This window comes from Xenopus laevis, chromosome 2S (genome assembly GCF_017654675.1).
Source record: "Xenopus laevis strain J_2021 chromosome 2S, Xenopus_laevis_v10.1, whole genome shotgun sequence".
Lineage (NCBI taxonomy): Eukaryota > Metazoa > Chordata > Amphibia > Anura > Pipidae > Xenopus > Xenopus laevis.
In genome coordinates, this window is record NC_054374.1 from 101,843,813 (window position 1) to 101,863,237 (window position 19,425).

Sequence of the window (19,425 nt, forward strand, 5' to 3'; positions counted from 1 at the left end):
AATCGAGTTGTTTCTTTTCTCTTTTTTGGACCTTTGGGGTCATATTTTCTGTGAACCTGTACTCTTCAGGGGGAAGTGGTGAGTATTATACATCACATAGTTCTGTTTTGTTTCACATTATTTGATGGGTGTATCCAAAATGGAAAATTTAAAGTTCTGTACTATCATTTCAGTGTTTCACTGGTGATATCCAATTTGCTAATGCTTCCTGTTAATTAACTGTGTATATATGTATAGGGTTCACTATAATGCATTGAGAATTGATATGAAAATGTGTAAATCAATAATTTTGTAATGTATTTTAAGCTGGATGAAGCAGGCAGTATCATTTTGGTCAGGTTTTTTAAAAATATTCCATATATCTGAATGTATTCATACATTGTGTATTCTGGGGTTCAGCTGTTCAATATGATTTCTCAATAGGATCTTACTGCACTCGCTAAGGAGCTTCGAGCAGTAGAAGATGTTCGACCACTGCACAAAGTTACCGACTATTCTTCATCCAGCGAAGAGTCTGGTACTACAGATGAGGAGGATGATGACATGGAACAGGAAGGGGCAGATGAATCGACTTCAGGCCCAGAGGATGCCAGAGCTATGTATGTGAAGGGGGTATTCAACAAATGTATCAAAGATTTCTTAAAGAGACAGTTAAAATACCTTTTAGTATAATGTACATCATGGCTTTTCTGTGAATTTAAAGGAACAGTTCAGTGTAAAAATAAAAACTGGGTAAATAGGCTGTGCAAAATAAAAAAAAAATGTAATGTATAAAGGCTTGAGTGACTGGATGTCTAACATAATAGCCAGAACATTACTTCCTGCTTTGCAGCCAGATTATGGCACACATAGGGAGCATAGGACAGGCAGACTAGAGCAAGAGACAGGGAAACCTATCTAGTTCATACTGTTCTACATACAGTGACACAATACTGGTGCCCCTCAAGCAGTTTGTCTGAAGTGAGAATAGGTGAAAAATGTGGGAATGTTCAGTCTTGGTCTGAGGTGTGAATAGAGGTCTTTAGGGATGTGAACAATAAAGGTGTTACAGGTGTGAACAATGCAGGTGGTTTGTAGGTGTGAACAATGTGGGATTTTAACAGTCTGAATTTGATGTTTAATCAATGCAGGGGCCAGTTAATCTCCGTACTTGATACCTTCTAAATTTTACACAAGCTAATGAATCACAGCAGGCATACTTTCATGTGGAGGGCCACACGGGGGGGGGGGATTTGGACAGCCCTACTTTATATAAACAAGTTGCTGTGTAGCAATGGGGACTTATAATAGATAACTTCATCAGGTACTGAGAGGCTAGACTTTTTTCTGGTATGTCTAGTTTTATTATTTTCCTGTGTTGGCCAAATCTTTTATGTTGTGGGACAATTATTCATCACCCAGTTCACACAAAACAAGGCACCAGAATATATTGATGATGTTAAAATTCCCTGGAGGACCTATATTTGGTTCTCAGGCCTCAAGTTTGGAAACCCTGTGTTAATGTATCAATCCATATCAGGCTTTTCTGACACTTTTATATTTAGTAATAACCAAATAGCAGAGGACCTTTAAAACCTGATGAGTCATAGATAATTATCATGTTGCCTGTGTATAATTTAAGTAGCACAGAGTAAAAGGTATGTAGTAAAAGCAGCAATAGAGCCTTTTATGCTGTAAATAGACTGTATTGGTTCATGGAGAGCTTTTTATTATTCTTTACTTTGTGATTGCCTTATTTAATAGGCTTTGGCAACTATTTTAATGCAATCTTTTTCTGATGTGTGTGTGTGTGTGTGTATATATATATATATATCTATATATATATATATATATATATATATATATATATATATATATATATATATATATATATATATATATATATATATATATATATATATATATATATATATATATATCATCTTTAAATTTAAGCAATGGAGAAACAGAGTCTGTGAAAACAATGATCGTCCATGATGATGCTGAGAGTGAACCCGCCATGACCCCATCTAAAGAAGGCACTTTAATCGTCCGTCAGGTACTGGTTAGCATTTAGAAACCTGTCTAACCAACTCATCTATTCATGCTGTCCATTTCTATATCATGTTTGTGTTATGTAGTGGCAGCTAGAACAGTTTGGTTTTCATTTTTGCATGTGCAGTAGTTAATTGAGTCTACTCATTGACTAATCCCTGCATGCCTGCATGAACTCCCTCTTCACTAACTTCATTACTGCTCTTATGAGTCAGAGGACTGTGCAACACAAAATTTTGTAACATAGAAAACAAACACAAATGTTTCAGAATTCGGTAAAGGCACAGGGCTATTTAAATTAACTAGTGAGTGCTTTCCTAAAGACACTAACGTTTGGTGCTTGAAATTTATAGTAACATCCCCTAGCAATAGCATTTTTTGTTACCTGGAATACGTTCATGACTTCATGCTTGGTGGTCCAGTGGCTAAGTTAAGGGTGCTTTGCATTTTACTAAAATCTATTCATTTGAAGAATTGTTTATGAATGAATACAAATTGTTTTAAATGTTAGTGTAAGGAGGCATGGTGGCATTTCGTCTTCCATTTTAAGATGGGGTTTGAGAAGATGCAGGAAAAGCCCCTTTTTTTCAACTGACCCCAAACGCTTCACCTTTTCCTGTAGCATCGAGACATGAAGTTCTAAGATTCTAAAGGTCTTTCCCTATAGTTGTAGCAAAACTGTAATTATAAGTTTGGAGTGTTACAAGGAGTTAGTTTGTTCTAAAGCAGCACTTGAACGAGACAAGTGTGCCTGTTTTTTCTACAGAGTACAGTTGACAAAAAGCGTGCCATCCAACTTGAGAGCAATGGCTTTGCCAGTCGTATTCACCTCTTGCCAGATCTCTTACAGCAAAGCCATTCCTCCTCCACCACTTCTTCCCCAACCTCAAGTCAACCGACACCCACCATGTCCCCCCAGACACCCCAGGACAAGCTAACTGCTAATGAGGTATGTCTGTTAAATCGGTAACACAACCCCATAGTAGATTCTTAGACAGAAAATGGCAACTGGCTTGTGTCTACTCTTGAACACTGTCCCATATAACACCTTTCTTTATGAACATCTGAAACCACAAATACTAAATCTCACTGGTATCGTCATATGTTCACTGTCATCTGCATGCTTGTTGACCCATACCAAAATGCACATGTTGCTCTATATGATAAGTATAGCCAATGACCTCCTCTATGTTTTACACCTATCAAAGACACCTTTGTCATGTTGACCAAGTTTTCTGTTTAAGGGATGGATGCTTTGAAGGAATCTATATAATAATGTCATACACAAGCTTAGAATTTATTAAGCCCTCTGGTCTAAAGGAAATGTCCATTTAAGGCATTTTCTGGTATGCTTTGACTTTACATAGTCAATATTGGCAATAACAGTATAGAGGGTTAGATTTTCTTAAAAAAATATGCATACTGTAAATAAATTGCCTGCATCTATGGTAGACTGTCCAGCTAAAAAATTGAGGGGAGCAAGTACATGTTTTATAGCACTTGCAGCATATAATTTTAGTAAAGTATTTCTGATCTCCCCAACAATTAAACACCAAAGTAAGAAGATCTGTTAATTTAAGGCAGGGATCCCCAACCTTTTGAACCCATTAGCAACATTCAGAAGAAAAAGGAGTTGGGGAGCAACACTAACATGAAAAATGTTATTGGGGTGCCAAATAAGTGCTGTCATTGGCCAATTTGCAGCCCCTATGTGGATTGCCTACATTGAGGCTCTGTTTGGCATTAGACTTGGATTTTATGCAACCAGAACTTGCCTCCAAGCCATCTTAAAAATAAGCACCTGCTTTGAGGCCACTGGGAGCAACATTCAAGGGATTGGAGAGCAACATATTGCTCACAAGCTACTGGTTGGGGATCGCTGATTTAAGGGAAAAATAGACTCATTTTTAAAGATAGGATTTATCCTACATTGCATAGGCTGTTAGGTATGAGGGTGAAGCACATTGTATAGGATATTTTATCTAAGCCCTAGTGAAAATGGCAGGTTTTATAAGCTCTTACCATCCTGCATCATGCACACATAAGCCTCTTCCTCTAAAACACAAAGATACAAGTTGCAGGGTAATTAGTGCCCAATAAAATAGGAGAACTCCAGCAGACTAAAATAATGTATTCAGGTCAGTGGTTACAGGACACGTTTCTGGTCAATACCCTTTTTACTGACCTGAAACGTCATGTTGTCTCTGCCCTGAATAAAGTAGTTTGCACTAATCTGCTGAAGTTCTCATATTTTTTCTGATTAAGCCTGGGTGCAGCACAGAGCACCTTCAAGTGAGTGAGGACAAAGTTTTCAGTTCATTGTGCAGCCCACCATACCTATTTGATTGGATCAGCACTATTGTGCTCTACATTCAAATGTTGTAAATATCTGAAAATTTAGGTTACTGTATTGCTTGCTTCCGCGAATAACTTACTGAGGTTGTTGATATCCCCTTCTCCTTGCCATGTTAATGTCAGCCAGCCATGAGATGTACAACAATAAAGTGTGTAAACAGAATATCTAGTTTCTCCAATGTTAAAGTTTAAATGCAAATCCCAGCTTCCACATCACACGTGCCCGGCTGAGTTTTTGCTTTAGGTTTTCATTTGCTTGTTTCCTTTGCATTTCTATATATTACTCAGGAGCAGTGCTTATTACATCATGCACTTTTCATTAAAATGTACAAAATGGTTTTTATCATAGAAGTGTCACAATGCTGTATTGTGATCACTGCTCAGAATATATAAACATATAGTGAGCACTGATGTTCACAATTCAGTTTATGGCAGTTTTGGTGTAAAACAGGCTGCAATGGCATATTACGGTAAATTGCGTGACTCCACTTTCTTCTACTTCTTCATCCACATGTTACATTCATTATCTGTGAATTTGGTTTTTGGAGTGTTTCAGACAGTATTCATGCTGCACTGAAGTGACATTTGTGTTTGTTCTTAACTTGCAGACTCAGTCAGCTGGTAATACCCTTCAGAAACACAAATCTTCCTCCTCATTCACACCGTTCATAGATCCAAGGTTACTTCAGATTTCTCCTTCTAGTGGGACAACTGTCACGTCAGTAGGTAAGCATTAATTCTGGGGAAGCTTGGCAAGTTGTGTGGCCTTAGCCATGTAATTCATTCTAACAAGAGCATGCATGAAACATGCAAGGCTGCAGTCCTATAAAAGCCTAGTGCTATAAAAGAGAAAATGTAATCGTATATAAGTTCACCTTTGTTCACTCTTACTTAGTATGTTCTAAAGTGGGGATTGCCAATTCTTACTATTTTTTTTTTTACTGGAGCCACATTAGAATGTAAAAAGCGTTGAGAAGTAACACAAGCTTGAAAAAAGCTCATTGGCTATTCAGCAGCACCATGTGTACTGTCAGCTTGCAGGAGGCTCTGTTTAGTAGTGCTCATGATCTTTATGCCTCAAAACTTGCCTCCAAGCTAGAAATGAGCACCAGCACAAAGGCTCCTGGGAGCAACATTAGAAATGTGGACAAGTGACATGTTGCTCGCGAGCCTCTGTCTGGGAATCTAAAGCAACATATTTATGCAAGTGTCCATGCTCTAATTTTCTGAGATGCTGCCCCTGGCAAACAAAACCTCGCTCTCACTCCCTCACTGAGGGATAGTTTAATTGTACTTATTTTTTATTGATTTCTTTTTGTTTTTACCCTCTTCTAATTCCCTTCCATTTGAAATTTGCAATTGTTGCCTGGTTGCTACGATAATGACTTGAGACCTGATAGATTTCCCAGTCTGAGAGTTGCAGAAATGGACAGTATTTATAAAAAACACTATACTATAAAACGGTTATAATTCTACTGTCTAAATCATATTAAACATTAACGGTGAACTACTAACCCCTTAAAAAAAAACAGAGGGTAGGTTTACTACCTTTGCATTTTTTAATGAGTTATTGTGATATACAAAGCAACCAGAGTGTTTATTTCTTGCCAATTCCCCTATTCAAATCTAAAGTAAGCTGTTGGTTTATCAGAACGTGAGTGGCCTGTATAGTAGTTACCGTATCTGAAATATGCTGCTATATTATATGTAGTATGTATTTCTTGTGCTCCAGGCTAACAGCTTCCCTGCTTCTAATAACCTCTGCATTGTTGTTGAATGTACCAAACGTAGGGCAGCAGTCAAGTCTTCAGTTACTTCGTTCAGCTCCAACATAGATTAATCGCTGGAAACCCACTGGGCTTATTTAGACAGCTACACAAACCTAATGGCAAACAAGCCCCGCAGTGAAAGAGAAATGCAACTCCTATTTCTTCACAATACTGTAATTATCCACTACCCTGTGGCAGGGCCATCAGTGACAGATCAACCAGTGTGGCCTGCTTTGAAGTTTTTCTTCCTTTTGACGAAGTCTTTTTTTCTTCCTTTTGACGAATTCTTTAATTATTTTAACTCTTGATGAATGTTAGAAACCTCTTGATGAGAGCAGTAGGCACATTATATTTTTTTTAAAAGAATGCACATGTCTGTAAGCCATGTCTAACAATATTGCCAATTGAAAGCATACAGATTTTGCCCTTTTTTACCATTTCAAACCCACCTATGACATAAATCTATGATAAAAAAAGTCCAGCATGCTTGTGCATCTTCTTAATAAAGCAACTCTAACCAGCTGAAAACAGAAGTTCCTATAGAAATTGCTTCAGTGGTTGCTGGAAGGGAGTCAGTGGTTCATAATCGATGCAATGAAAACCTTTCCTAGAATCGTGGTCTGCCTCCCCCTACCCCCGCTTGCTATGTGCCATGAACAGATACTGTGGAGCATTCCATGTCATTAAACATATGATTGCTTATATCTTTCAGGTACATACATGCGCACACTGGAATCTAACCTTAAAAATACTAATTTTATTTTAGTGGGATTTTCCAGTGAAGCGCTAAGGTCGGAAGCCATGAGGCAAGATCCTACAAGAAAAGGATCAGTTGTTAATGTTAATCCCACAAATACTCGGCCACAAAGTGATACACCGGAGATTCGCAAATACAAGAAAAGATTTAATTCTGAGATTTTGTGTGCTGCATTGTGGGGTATGTTATGCTATGGCAAATGATTCTTTTTTCCATATAGCCATGGTAATGAGCAGTTTATCTTGTTGCTCAATCTCTCAGCGAAAGTTCATTCGCTTTATTTTCCAGCAATTGTTGTATTATATTATGATACATAAGTCAATTCAATGTGTTTAGTAAACTAATCTGATATCCATGATTTTGCTTTCAGTAACTGCTTACATGTGATCAACAAATACATTTCATGCTTTTTTTCATAGATTATCATCCTTTAGTTTAGAAGTGCTGCTTGCAGATATAACTAAACTTGTCTGTTACTTTCTTGTACAGGTGTAAATTTGCTGGTGGGAACTGAAAGTGGCTTAATGTTATTGGATAGAAGTGGCCAAGGGAAAGTGTACCCTCTCATTAACAGAAGGCGATTTCAACAGATGGATGTGCTTGAAGGCTTAAATGTCTTGGTTACTATATCAGGTAATACCCCAGAGTGGTTCTAAAGTACCAAAAATGGACTTTCCAAAACATAGCATATGAAACAACCACTTTTTTAGTCTCTGTTGTGAAAAGGCAGTTTAATCACACTAATAATGATTTACATTATGTAACTTAATTGCACATGTCTTGTGTCATAAGGGAAAAAGAACAAGCTGCGAGTATATTACTTATCCTGGCTGAGGAATAAAATTTTGCGCAATGACCCTGAAGTAGAGAAGAAGCAAGGATGGACAACTGTTGGGGATTTGGAAGGATGTGTGCACTATAAAGTTGGTATGTATCAGATCAAACAAACTTTCTCTTTTACCTGACACGTTACTTGCCTTTTATGTTTGACTAGTTCCCTATAGTTGATCCATATGTGAAAAGAATGACAGAATATGTGATCACATTTAAAGGGACCCTATTTCCTGACAACCTGTACCTTTATTCTCTCTATCTGCATCCGACATTGAAGTTGGAAGTAGTATTTGTTTATTCCTTTCTGGTTGTCAGCAATGTCAGATCGTCCAGGTCTGTTAACATGCTGGTCTCTGCTATACTATTTCAGGAGTTGGAACTAGTAGCGTGGAGAGTATAAAAAGTGACACAGAAACTGCTTGCAATAGCAATTTACTATATATAGAATATATATTATATATATATATGTATATATATATATATATATATATATATATATATATATATATATATATATATATATATTTATTTTATATAAAAAACAACAACCCCCACACATTTTCTGGTAGAGTTCCTGTGCAAAAGTAATCTGCCCTCATTCATACATATTATACTTACAGCACCTTGAGGTGGTAGTTCTAGTACTGTTGGATTTATAATATTTTCTATATGCCAACACACACACAAACACGACATTAATACTATTGTATGCATTGATGTCCTTAATCTTTGTATCTGATTAAAAGCAATATGAATGTATCTATTTTGCTTTAGTAAAATACGAGCGGATCAAGTTTTTGGTAATTGCTTTAAAAAGTTCAGTGGAAGTCTATGCCTGGGCACCGAAACCATACCACAAGTTTATGGCCTTTAAGGTAAGAGACCAATATTAATTTGTGGAAGACATTTCCATTTTCTTTATCTTTTTTTTCCCCCCTAGTTTGCCACAGTGCATATTTAAACCAATTAAATACATCAAACCTGATGCACTGCAATGCTTTACAAACTGTCCATTGTAATCTTACTCAAAGTGCAGGTTATTTTTGCAGTTTGTATGACACAGTATGTCAATATGGTTTATAAACATCCATGCATAAAATATAAATGTATTAAAGGGGTTGTTCACCTTCAAACACTATTCAGTTAGTTTCAGACCATCTTTCTAATATTGAAGTGTAAAGTAGAATTTTTCAGCTTCTAAAGCAGCTCCGGGAGGGGGGTCATGATTCTTTAACTGTTCTAAATTAATACATTTAGTTGAAACATTTCTTATCTTTGCCCCTTCTGAGCAGAATCCCCGAGTTTCATTAAAGGCAGCTGTTAGAATTGATACAATAGTTGCTAATAATCTAGTTGTAGTTGTAAACTAATTGTAGCAAATTGTAACAGTTCAGAATGCTCCTGGATCACTGAGCTGCCAGACTCAAACACTTAATTTTAAATTTCCGGGTTCCTTTTATAGACCCATGCTGCCATGCCCTGCTGATGACGTCGCAAAAGCCATAGGGCAAGCAGGTGTGCAGCTATAAAACCGGAAGTAGGAAGCCGGCAGTGTAAGGTGGCCACCCGCAAATGGGGGTGTGAGGTTGGCCCGAACCCAACCGACCAGTGGTATTGGGCTGGCCCGCACATCACTAATGGAAAGCAATTTAAAAAAGTATTTTTTTATAGAGAACCAGGGCCGGAACTAGGGGTAGGCAGAGTAGGCACGTGCCTAGGGCGCAAAACTGGGGGGGCGCCAGGCACGTACCTCTCTGTCACCTACCCCATGTCCGGTCCCTCTCTCCCCAACTGCCGCTGGCATTTTCTTCATCTATTGCGCTCCTGCGCATGGTCCATTTTCGTGCATGCACGCAGGAGCTAGTTCTTTTTGCGCGCACAAGAGAGCTCCATTGTGCGCATGCGCGCACGAGCGCCAATAGGGGCATGCGCGCGAGCATCAATTTGCCTGCGTGCTCTCAGCCGGTGCTGGGGACAGACAGGCTGTCAAGGCGCCTGGCTGGCCTGGCCCGGCACTGTAGAGAACAATCTGCAAACAAGTGAACTGAAAAAAAATGTGTTTGGAAGGTGAACAACCCCTTTAAAGTGACATTACTCACCGAGATTAAAGTATCTGCAAAGATGTCGATATAATGTTTATAGGAGTAACATTGTTTTTCTTCTTTTTGTAAAATAAATGTTGCCGCATTTCACTTCATGTTTTATTGTGCATGTCTCTTCCAGTCGTTTGGAGACTTGGTGCACAGACCTCTCCTTGTAGACCTGACTGTAGAAGAAGGACAGAGGCTGAAAGTGATCTATGGTTCCTGCGCTGGCTTTCATGCTGTAGATGTGGACTCAGGCGCTGTCTATGATATTTACTTGCCAACCCATGTAAGAATGAATTTTCTTGCAAGCCGTTGAAATGTGTATCATGTGTGGCATGTCTAACCTACTTTTTTGTTTAAAAATGTTGTTCTCCTTTAAAAAATTGGTCATAATGATAACCCTTTCTTTTGGTGTTTATTATCCGCATACCCTCAAGATTACAGACTGTGATTAGAGCAGGTTAGCAGGGCAGTTAGCAGTATCCTACTCTGTGTGGAACAGGTGTAAACTGTAAGATGGGGCAGATACTGCAACTAATACTCAGTATAATGACTATAATCTGCTTTATAAAGCAACAAAAAAAAGTACTAGGGCAAAAACCTCCTCTGGTCAAAACACAACCCCTGTACCTCTTGTTTAGTGACTTTATATGTGCAAAGGATATGTGCAGTTAACCTATTGGTAAAGGGAATACAGCCATTGATTTGGCTGAAAGGTTCCAATTTCATAGACCTGTAAAAAGAAGCGACTGGTATTTGATCCAAGTAAACCCACTGTATTCTATGCAATATTCTATGCCATTATTATTATTATTTTTTATTCCTGCAGTGTTTAATGTTTCTTATATACTCCTTTTCAGATTCAGAGCAGCATTCAGCCACACGCAATCATCATTCTCCCAAATACTGATGGTATGGAACTGCTGGTTTGCTATGAAGATGAAGGAGTTTATGTTAATACATATGGCAGGATCACCAAAGATGTAGTTCTACAATGGGGAGAAATGCCTACATCAGTTGGTATGTATAATTCAATGTTTAACTCGATAAAGCTTGGGATATCCTACTTTACTTTCTAAAAACTATTCCATATTTTAGAAGTATTCACAATTTCATGATGTGGTTTCCTTCTCTGCGAGGAAAGGTGTTGGTTGTTTATATCCAGTGACAGGGACTAACTGACATTTTCTCAACTGGCCTTTGAGCAGTGCAGATATTGAAAAACATAGAAACTGAAATAGTCACATAAATCCAGATTATTTCATGGACTTTAGAATGAGCTAGATCTAACAAGCCATTCACATGGGGCAGCACAGCTGGAAGCTGAATTAAGAGAGATTCCTTTCCTTACAACACCACAGCAGGGCTAGTGTTACATATTTTATGTGTGTTTGTTTCTTTCCGCAGCTTATATCCGATCCAACCAGATCATGGGATGGGGTGAAAAAGCTATTGAGATCCGATCAGTGGAAACTGGCCACCTTGATGGAGTATTTATGCACAAAAGGGCTCAAAGGCTCAAGTTCTTGTGTGAACGAAATGACAAGGTAAACATTTTTGCCATTTTAGTTTATTCAGACTCCTGACCAATTCTGTCCTTTTAAAGTATCGTATCCCACTCTTAAAATGTTATTTTCAGTTGATATTTCGTTAATATTTTTATTTCAATGCACTCAAAGTCAAAATGCACTTTTCACTAATTGAATGTCTTTATGTAAGATAAATCTGGCATTCTGTTTGCACAAGCATTCCATCCCTTTACATTAATATTATGGACTTTAGTAGGTATGGGTTATCCATATCAAAAGCAATGCCTAGGACTGTAGGGAAGGCTGGAAAATAAGAAGCCATTACATGAAACATGAAAGTCCAACTGGAGTTTAAAAAAAAAAAAAAAAGTGACCCCGTTCTTATGACCAAAGCTAAGTGAATACAAATGTAAATACTGCCGACATCTCAAGCACCATAACTAGAGTAAAGTATGGGCAGTGAACTAGTTATAATGCGGTGCATTGAGACCAATATAGAGTCTTTTGACCAAAGCTAAGTGAATCATCGTGGTCCAAATATAAGCACTGCCTACATCTCAAGCACCATAAGTAGACTAAAGTATGGCTGTGGTTTCAAAATGCTCTCATTGAAAGAAACAATGGGCAGTGGCAGATTAACACACGGCCTGTGTTGAAGAAAGGAGTGGAGCTTTGGTGAGTTGGAGGCAATGCATCACCTGGTACCGTACTTGTAGTTAAATACTGCATTAGAACCCATTTGAGGTTATTTTAGTATATTTCCATGTGAACTAAATGACAAGGTAAACTAGGGTGGCTGGCATTTTGTTTTATTCAGTCCTTTGAACAATTCTCTTACATGCCAGGGCACACGCTCCTTTTTGCAAACAATATCTGATTGAGGGCATTTAGATGGCGAGAGGCTAAAAACCCTATTGCAGAAGACTTTTATCAGCCTACATGTATGATTTTAATCGAATGCGATATCATTGGTCCCAAGGAACAGGTTGATGCAGTCGTTCATCTAAGAGCCAAACAGGCAATGATTATTTTGATAAAACTATCCAGATTCTCAGATTTACATTTATTAGCAGTATATAATAATTAGGTGATTTTTTAAATTTATGTTATTGATGCTCATAAGCAATTTTGTATATTCCAGTGCTTACGTTCATCTGACTGATTTTCTTCCTGTCTGTGCAGGTTTTCTTTGCCTCAGTGCGGTCTGGAGGAAGCAGTCAAGTATATTTCATGACTTTGGGCAGAAGCTCCCTCCTGAGCTGGTAGAGAATGAGATGAGAACTGCTGGCACCTCCCCTACAGTCTCCATTATCTGCATAACTTGAAATAATATACAACTGGAGTAGAACCTGCGCACTGGTCTTCTTCTTGCGAGCTATGTTCCAGATGGAGTTTGCATTCATTAGCGGGAGTTGTTACTAATGTAGTTCACAAGAGGTAGAAATTGTGCAAGACAGTGGGTGCTGCAGATGCCTTTGTTGGGTGCTGAATTCATCTAAAATTTGAGGGATTTTTTTTCTGTTCCTCTGGTAGTTCTACCTACCAACGAGATATGAACCAATGATAAAACAAGTTTCACATTGAGTCATGACACTAGAGGGCAGGCAAGGAGAGCTCATCAGGCCATTTTTGACAACGCACAGTCAGGCTTATAAAATTTCACTTTATTTAAGATTTTTTTTTTTTTTTTTTTTTTTTTTAAGAATCTGCTAAATGAAAGTTCATATAATAAAATGTATTTATAAAATGTGAAAGGCAGTGATTAATGTAATTTTTTTTTATAATTTTAGTACACAAATGATTATTTTTGCGCCAATGTTGTGCATTACTGAGCGTAACTACCGTACACACTATTACTTTTGTTTTCTCTCCCTCTGGAATGTGTCAGTATTAGTCCTGCCTCATCCATAGTTGTCTACATTTTGTTTACTTGGAAACCTACAGCGATAATGTGCATGACGTGTTCAACAAAGTTTGTACTGTAGAAAGGGAACAAAAACAGGGTTTGTAGAATACCGAGGCAATTCCCAACCAACTTTTGTTATCATTTTTCCTACCTCATTCTTGGCGATGCACAAATTCCTTTGGTGCCATGCAGTAAAGCATGTAGGCTTCCTTGACACTCAAGGGCTTGAAGGAGTCTCATTGTTATGTTCACTTCTTATAATATGAATGTGTAAATTTAATATCAGCTATGCCAAGTGGAGCATTAGGGGGAGGTTTGATGTGGCACAGTAGCTGATGATGATGGTGGTGGTGGCAGAGCCCTTATATGTGGCATTGGCTCATATTGGTGGAGCAGCAATTTCTCACCCCATGGAGTTGTGCTTTTGTGTGGGCCTACAGTAGTAGATGTTTTGGGCTTTGCAGATGTAGCAGACTGGGGGAGACCTGCGTGTTGCCCATTTGCGTCAGTTTATAAATGTAGGAAGACCAGGAGGGGGACATGTTGGTAAGGGAAGGATGACATATTCCTTTTATAAGAATGCAATGCACTAAAACCAATTCTAAGAATGTAGTTAATGTTACATACAATGGCATACTTGTATCTGTGTTTAGATGTAAGATTCCCAGTTCGGACTTTTTTTAATAAAGAAAAAAACACAAAATAAATATATATAGCCAGTTTTATTTTCGGAAAGTCACTAATCACGTGTTTAATGGCTTACATGTTCATTACTTGAGGTTCCTGGAGTGTATAGTCGTGGGTGATGTAGCAATGCGCAGTGTCATCATACAAACGTTTTTTTTTAGACTATTCTTTCCTTTCTGGCGTGGGGTACCTTGTTGACAGCTGCCTTAAGCTGTTCTTTTGTGAACAGTTTTTCTTTTTAATATAGAAATAGACTACTCTTACTCCGTTTCTGCCATAGTATTACAGCATTTTTTTTTTTTTCATTCAACACAAAACCAGCAATTAAAAGTGATTCATACTCTTACTCAGCAGATATTTAATACAAGTCTGCACCAGAGGCATTCACGCGTCCCTTCAAATGCTGGGAACCACAGCCCACGGCATTCTGGGATATGTAAGTCACAACAGCTGGGGGAGTTGGGTGTCTTCGGTGTAAATAGGTGCTGTGTTCAAGACCCCTTGCAATAGAGGTTTAAACAACGGCAATGAGTCTGATAATACGGAAGCCTTATTACTAATGGCAGAAAAGTTTTTTTTGTTTTTTAATAATCTTTCAATGTGTTACTGTTTATTTCTAATAGCACTGGAAAGCAATGCTGATGTATACATTCTGTAATGTTTCACAATGGCAATAGGAGCTAACACTTTGCTAGGAGCTCAAAGCGGCCCGGCAGCTCCTGTTTGACGTATCTGTGTTTCATGCGCCTGTCTCTCGGGTGCTATTCATTCATTCATGCTCTAGTTCTAGAAATAAGTCTTCTCATGCACTGAGAATGAGGGGGTTACATGGCAAAGGAGTCCTATAAAAGTTCAGTTTAATAAAAGGGCAACTCTTGTAGCTACTGTGGGTCACTGCATAACAATAACATTTAATTGGTCAATATACTCTTCTCATCCATGGTTCAAGCAAAACCAGTATTAAAACCACTATGTCATAAACATGGACAATCTGTAGCAAGCAGAATGTGAGTGCTCCTAGATCCAGTTAGTTACGCTTTAGGAATAATCCATTTCTGTACGTTTGCAGAAGCGGAACTGTATGACTGCAGTGTTGCGTTCTTTTCTTATTATGCACATGTTATGTTGGAGAAAATGTTTACATTTTTTTGGTTAAACTAATGTGCATCACATATTTATGGTTTATTTGAAAGTGAATATTTTGTGGGGTTTTTTCCCTTTGTTTTGTTCTTTTTTATTATTTTTTTTTTTAAGTAGTACTCATTCTGTGACATATAATCCCATGACTTTTCTGATTAATAATAATGTGCAAAAGATAATACAGGTGACAAACTGCATATAAATACTAATTGTTCAGCTGCAAAGCAGACTTATGGCAAGTAAGCATTTTCCAGACTCTTGGCAGTGCTATCTAACTTTTGTCTACTGTGTATCATGGAAATGCCCTACCTTTTTCCCCAGTTTCTTTTTCCTTAAATAAAGTAAAAATCACACCTACCGTATGTGGCCTTATTCATTTAACCGATCAGTAAAAACTCTCTAAGTTGTCTATATGAGACATATTAAGGCTCATGTAACAGGACTTATTCTCCACCAGTGAGAAGCACTTTAATCCTTTCAAGGAGCCAATCATCCCTTTCAAAGGGTTTTGGCCAGAAAATGCTCATTCTCTCATGCTTTTGTTAAATCCCATGCTCTGCACTTGTCCTTGAAGACCAGGGATCCCCAACCTTTTGAAACTGAGCAACATTCAGAAGTAAAATGAGTTGGGGAGCAACATTAGCATGAAAAATGTTCTTGGGGTGCCAAATAAGGGCTGTGATTGGCCATTTGGTAGCCCCTATGTGGATTGTCAACCTACATTGAGACTCTGTTTGGCAGTGCACCTGGTTTTTATACAACCAAAACTTGCCTGGAATTCAAAAATAAGCACCTGCTTTGAGGCCACTGGGAGCAACATCCACGAGGTTGATCACGAGCTACTGTTTGGGGATCACTGTTTAAGTCCAATCCAAACTGGCAATGTAGCTTATCTATAGAATAATTTCCCCCTCTTGTAACTGGACACAGAGAAGTCAATTCATACACGGCATGGAAAATCCAGGTGACTATTAATATGCTTTATGGTTGCATTTACAGGTATGGGACTTATTATTCAGAATGCTTGGGACTTGGGGCTTTCCTGATGACGGGTCTTTCTGTAATTTGGATCTTCACACCTTAAGTCTACTAGAGAATCATGTAAACATAATAAACAATAGGCTGGTTTTGTTTCCAGTAAGGATTAATTATGTCTTAGTTGGGGTCAAGTACAAGGTACTGTTTTATTACTGCAGAGAAAAAGGAAATAATTTTCAAACATTTGGATTATTTGATTAAATGGAGTCTGAGAGACGGCCTTTCCGTAATTCAGAACTTTCTGGATAATGGGTTTCCTGATCACCGATCCCATACCTGTACATGGGTTTTTTGAGGATATTCCAGTTCCTAATGTAAACTAGTGTATTTTAAATATATCCGTAAGCTGGGAATGTTCAAATCAAACACACATTATTATATCTGGCCATATATTTATTGAAAAAAAAATTATCCAATAACATTTCTGTGTGTGGCAAAAGAATGACCAAGTCAGTCACCTGATCTGAACCCAATTGAGCATGCAAATCACTTGTTGAAGACTAGACTTCGGACAGAAAGGCCCACAAACAAACAGCAACTGAAAGCCGCTGCAGTAAAGGCCTGGCAGAGCATTAAAATGGAGGAAACCCAGAATCTGGTGATGTCCATGAGTTCAAGACTTCAGGCTGTCGTTGCCAGCAAAGGGTTTTCAACCAAGTATTAGAAATGAACATTTTATTTTCAGTTTTTTAATTTGTCCAATTACTTTTGAGCCCCTGAAATAAAGTGATTGTGCTAAAAAAAAGGCTTTAGTTCCTCACATTTTTATGCAATCTTTTTGTTCAACCCACTGAATTAAAGTTGAAAGTCTGCAGTTCAACTGCATTTGAGTTGTTTCATTTAAAATTCATTGTGGTAATGTACAGAATCAAAATTAAAAAAAAAAAAGTGGTCTCTGTCCAAAGATTTGTAGGTCTAACTGTATGTTAATTACTTTAAAATGCTGTTTTGTAGTTATTTGAGGCCAAACAACCCTCCAAAAAAAACAAATAATGGAACCTCAACAATTGTAGCTTAACAATGTAGCTGATGTAAATAAACCATTTTCATCATATATCTAGTATAAGTAATTTTAGAGCAACTGGACTTTCTGAGTAATCATTAAAGACGTTTCACTATTCATCCGAGCAGCTTCTTCAGTTCAACTGACTGGTGTGGGAAGTTCTCGACATATAAACTTTTCCACTAATCCAATCACAACGGCACATTGTAACTCTTCAGAGTGGTGACATCTGAAACTCACAGGGGTGTGATTCTGTGGGGTTACTGTGATAGGATTACCAAGGTATCATGCAACTGTTCAATGAATGGACGTGTGAAGTGTTCTGAAACCACGGGGGTACAGATGTTAGAACAGCATTGTATGTAGCAGACAGGTGGTGTCGAAGGCCCCCGCCTCTGTTCAGAGATGGTTTCTCCACCTTGACATGAATCTCCTCTTTCACGCCTCGTTCAAACCAGCGGTCTTCTTTATCCAAGATTTGGACCTTGCTATCTTCAAAGGAGTGTCTCTTGTCTTTTAGGTGTAGAAAGTTAAATATTAAAAAAAAATCTGTTTGCTCTTTTGAGAAACTGCTTTTAGTGCAGCACTATTAAATGATGCGTTTAAAAAAAAAAAAAAATCCCATGACAGTATCCATTTAAGTATTCATTTTGGGGGGATAGTTTTCTTTTTAAGTTCCTTTCAATAGGATGCTGTTGACTCCAAGTCTGGAGAATTTGGGTATATCCTAGGTGTCCAGCAGAAGCAAATACCTCATGGTATTGTCACTTGCAGAGATTTGCAGGTTAACGCGACACAAACTGCTCACAAAACTGCTCAGAAGAAGTAATTGAATATTTAACCTTGTGCCAAATTTGCTTTAAAAAAGAAATGGTGGTAGAACTGTAGAATGGGCTCATCACAGTTGGACTCGTATTGGTGGATAAATAAAGTTGTTGTGTTTACTGTCTGGCACAGATCAGGTGTTGAGTTCATGCTGATTACTGAATAGTTATTGGTTACTAACCCGGTGAATATGCCTAGTGTTGGTAAATGGGCCTAAGTTTAATCTGTTACATCCTTGATCTTGGTGAACTGCAACACTCAGCATTACATTCATTATTTATACAGTGCCAGAAAGTTATGCTTTGTAGCTGGGTGGCCATAGGTTGAGCACCCTCTGATTACACAGTGATGTAGCAGGCACATTCTGCCTTGCATTATGATGTACATGCTTAATAAATAACATTCAGAAGATTATTTAAAGTGACATCTGTATTATAATGGCAATATCAAATACAGTTTATTTTAGAACAACATTTTCATACAGATATACAACAACCAAAGGGTTGGACTCATTGCAGTGGTTTCCAATTAACATTTTTTTTAGCATCAATCTTTAACAAAAAGTACATAGTTTTAGGTCTGCTGACCTAAAAACTATTTTATACTAATCCTTTCAACTCCAGCATGAAAAGTGAATATTAATGCTGCTAGGACTTTGAAGCTCTGCCTCATCTCTGTGCAGATCTAAAGTAGAACTGACCTAAATTGGGCTGTGTGGTAAGCTTATTAAAAAAAATCTAAATGAAATGCATGTTCATTAAAGGAACAGTAACACCAAAAAATGTAAGTGTTTTAAAGTAATGAAAGTATCATGTAGTGTTGCCCTGCACTGTTAAAACTGATCTGTTTGCTTCAGTAACACTACTATAGTTCATATAAACAAGCTGCTGTGTAGCAATGGCGAAAATTGAAAAAGGCTATATGGCACAGGATAACTAATGGATAACCGATAACACCATTAGACACAGAGCTTATCTGCTATCTGCTGTGTAACCTGAGCCTTTGAATGGCTGCCCCCATTGCTACACAATAGTAGTGTTTCTTAAGCAAACACAGCAGTTTTACCAGTGCAGGGCAACACTGCATTATATTTTCATTACTTTAAAACACTTATTTTTTGACGTTACTGTTCCTTTAGTAATATTCTTAATACGGGCTTTGAAATATAGCTGCTGTATGCTTGAGAAAGGGGGGTGACCCCGAAACGTTGCACTTCGCAACAAACACGCAAGGCAGCTTGCTTGCAATTATCCTGTGTGCCTTGGGATTCTTTCTGCTGAAGTGAGAATGAACACAGAACTTAAAAATGGAGTGAGCAATAATTATGATTATTACTAACCTTCATACAGCCAAAGCACTGCGTATCTTGACAGCTCTATATAAATAAATGATGATGATGATACAGCTCTATAAATAAAGGGGCAGAATGTTGCCCAGGTGATTCGATTGATTCTGGACTTA

The 19,425-nt window shown here is 37.9% G+C and overlaps 1 protein-coding gene across 11 annotated transcripts in view; it reads left to right on the plus strand.

Annotated features, from left to right (window-relative positions):
• The window catches only part of LOC108709705 (mitogen-activated protein kinase kinase kinase kinase 4), a 101,183-nt gene extending 85,728 nt beyond the window's left edge, over positions 1–15,455 (plus strand). For 4 of the 11 annotated variants that reach the window (XM_018249770.2, XM_018249771.2, XM_041584201.1 and 1 more), the window contains 13 exons: positions 70–78; positions 424–599; positions 1,936–2,038; positions 2,801–2,983; positions 4,998–5,115; positions 6,871–7,095; positions 7,405–7,548; positions 7,708–7,842; positions 8,524–8,624; positions 9,973–10,122; positions 10,697–10,856; positions 11,244–11,383; positions 12,548–15,455. In XM_018249770.2, the coding sequence (XP_018105259.1) occupies positions 70–78; positions 424–599; positions 1,936–2,038; positions 2,801–2,983; positions 4,998–5,115; positions 6,871–7,095; positions 7,405–7,548; positions 7,708–7,842; positions 8,524–8,624; positions 9,973–10,122; positions 10,697–10,856; positions 11,244–11,383; positions 12,548–12,631 (1,728 nt within the window). In that variant the 3' untranslated portion in view covers positions 12,632–15,455. The remainder of the gene's footprint in view (positions 1–69; positions 79–423; positions 600–1,935; positions 2,039–2,800; positions 2,984–4,997; positions 5,116–6,870; positions 7,096–7,404; positions 7,549–7,707; positions 7,843–8,523; positions 8,625–9,972; positions 10,123–10,696; positions 10,857–11,243; positions 11,384–12,547) is intronic. The other 7 variants (XM_018249772.2, XM_041584202.1, XM_041584203.1 and 4 more) reach the window with 3 other exon arrangements.
• Positions 15,456–19,425: the final 3,970 nt, after the last annotated feature.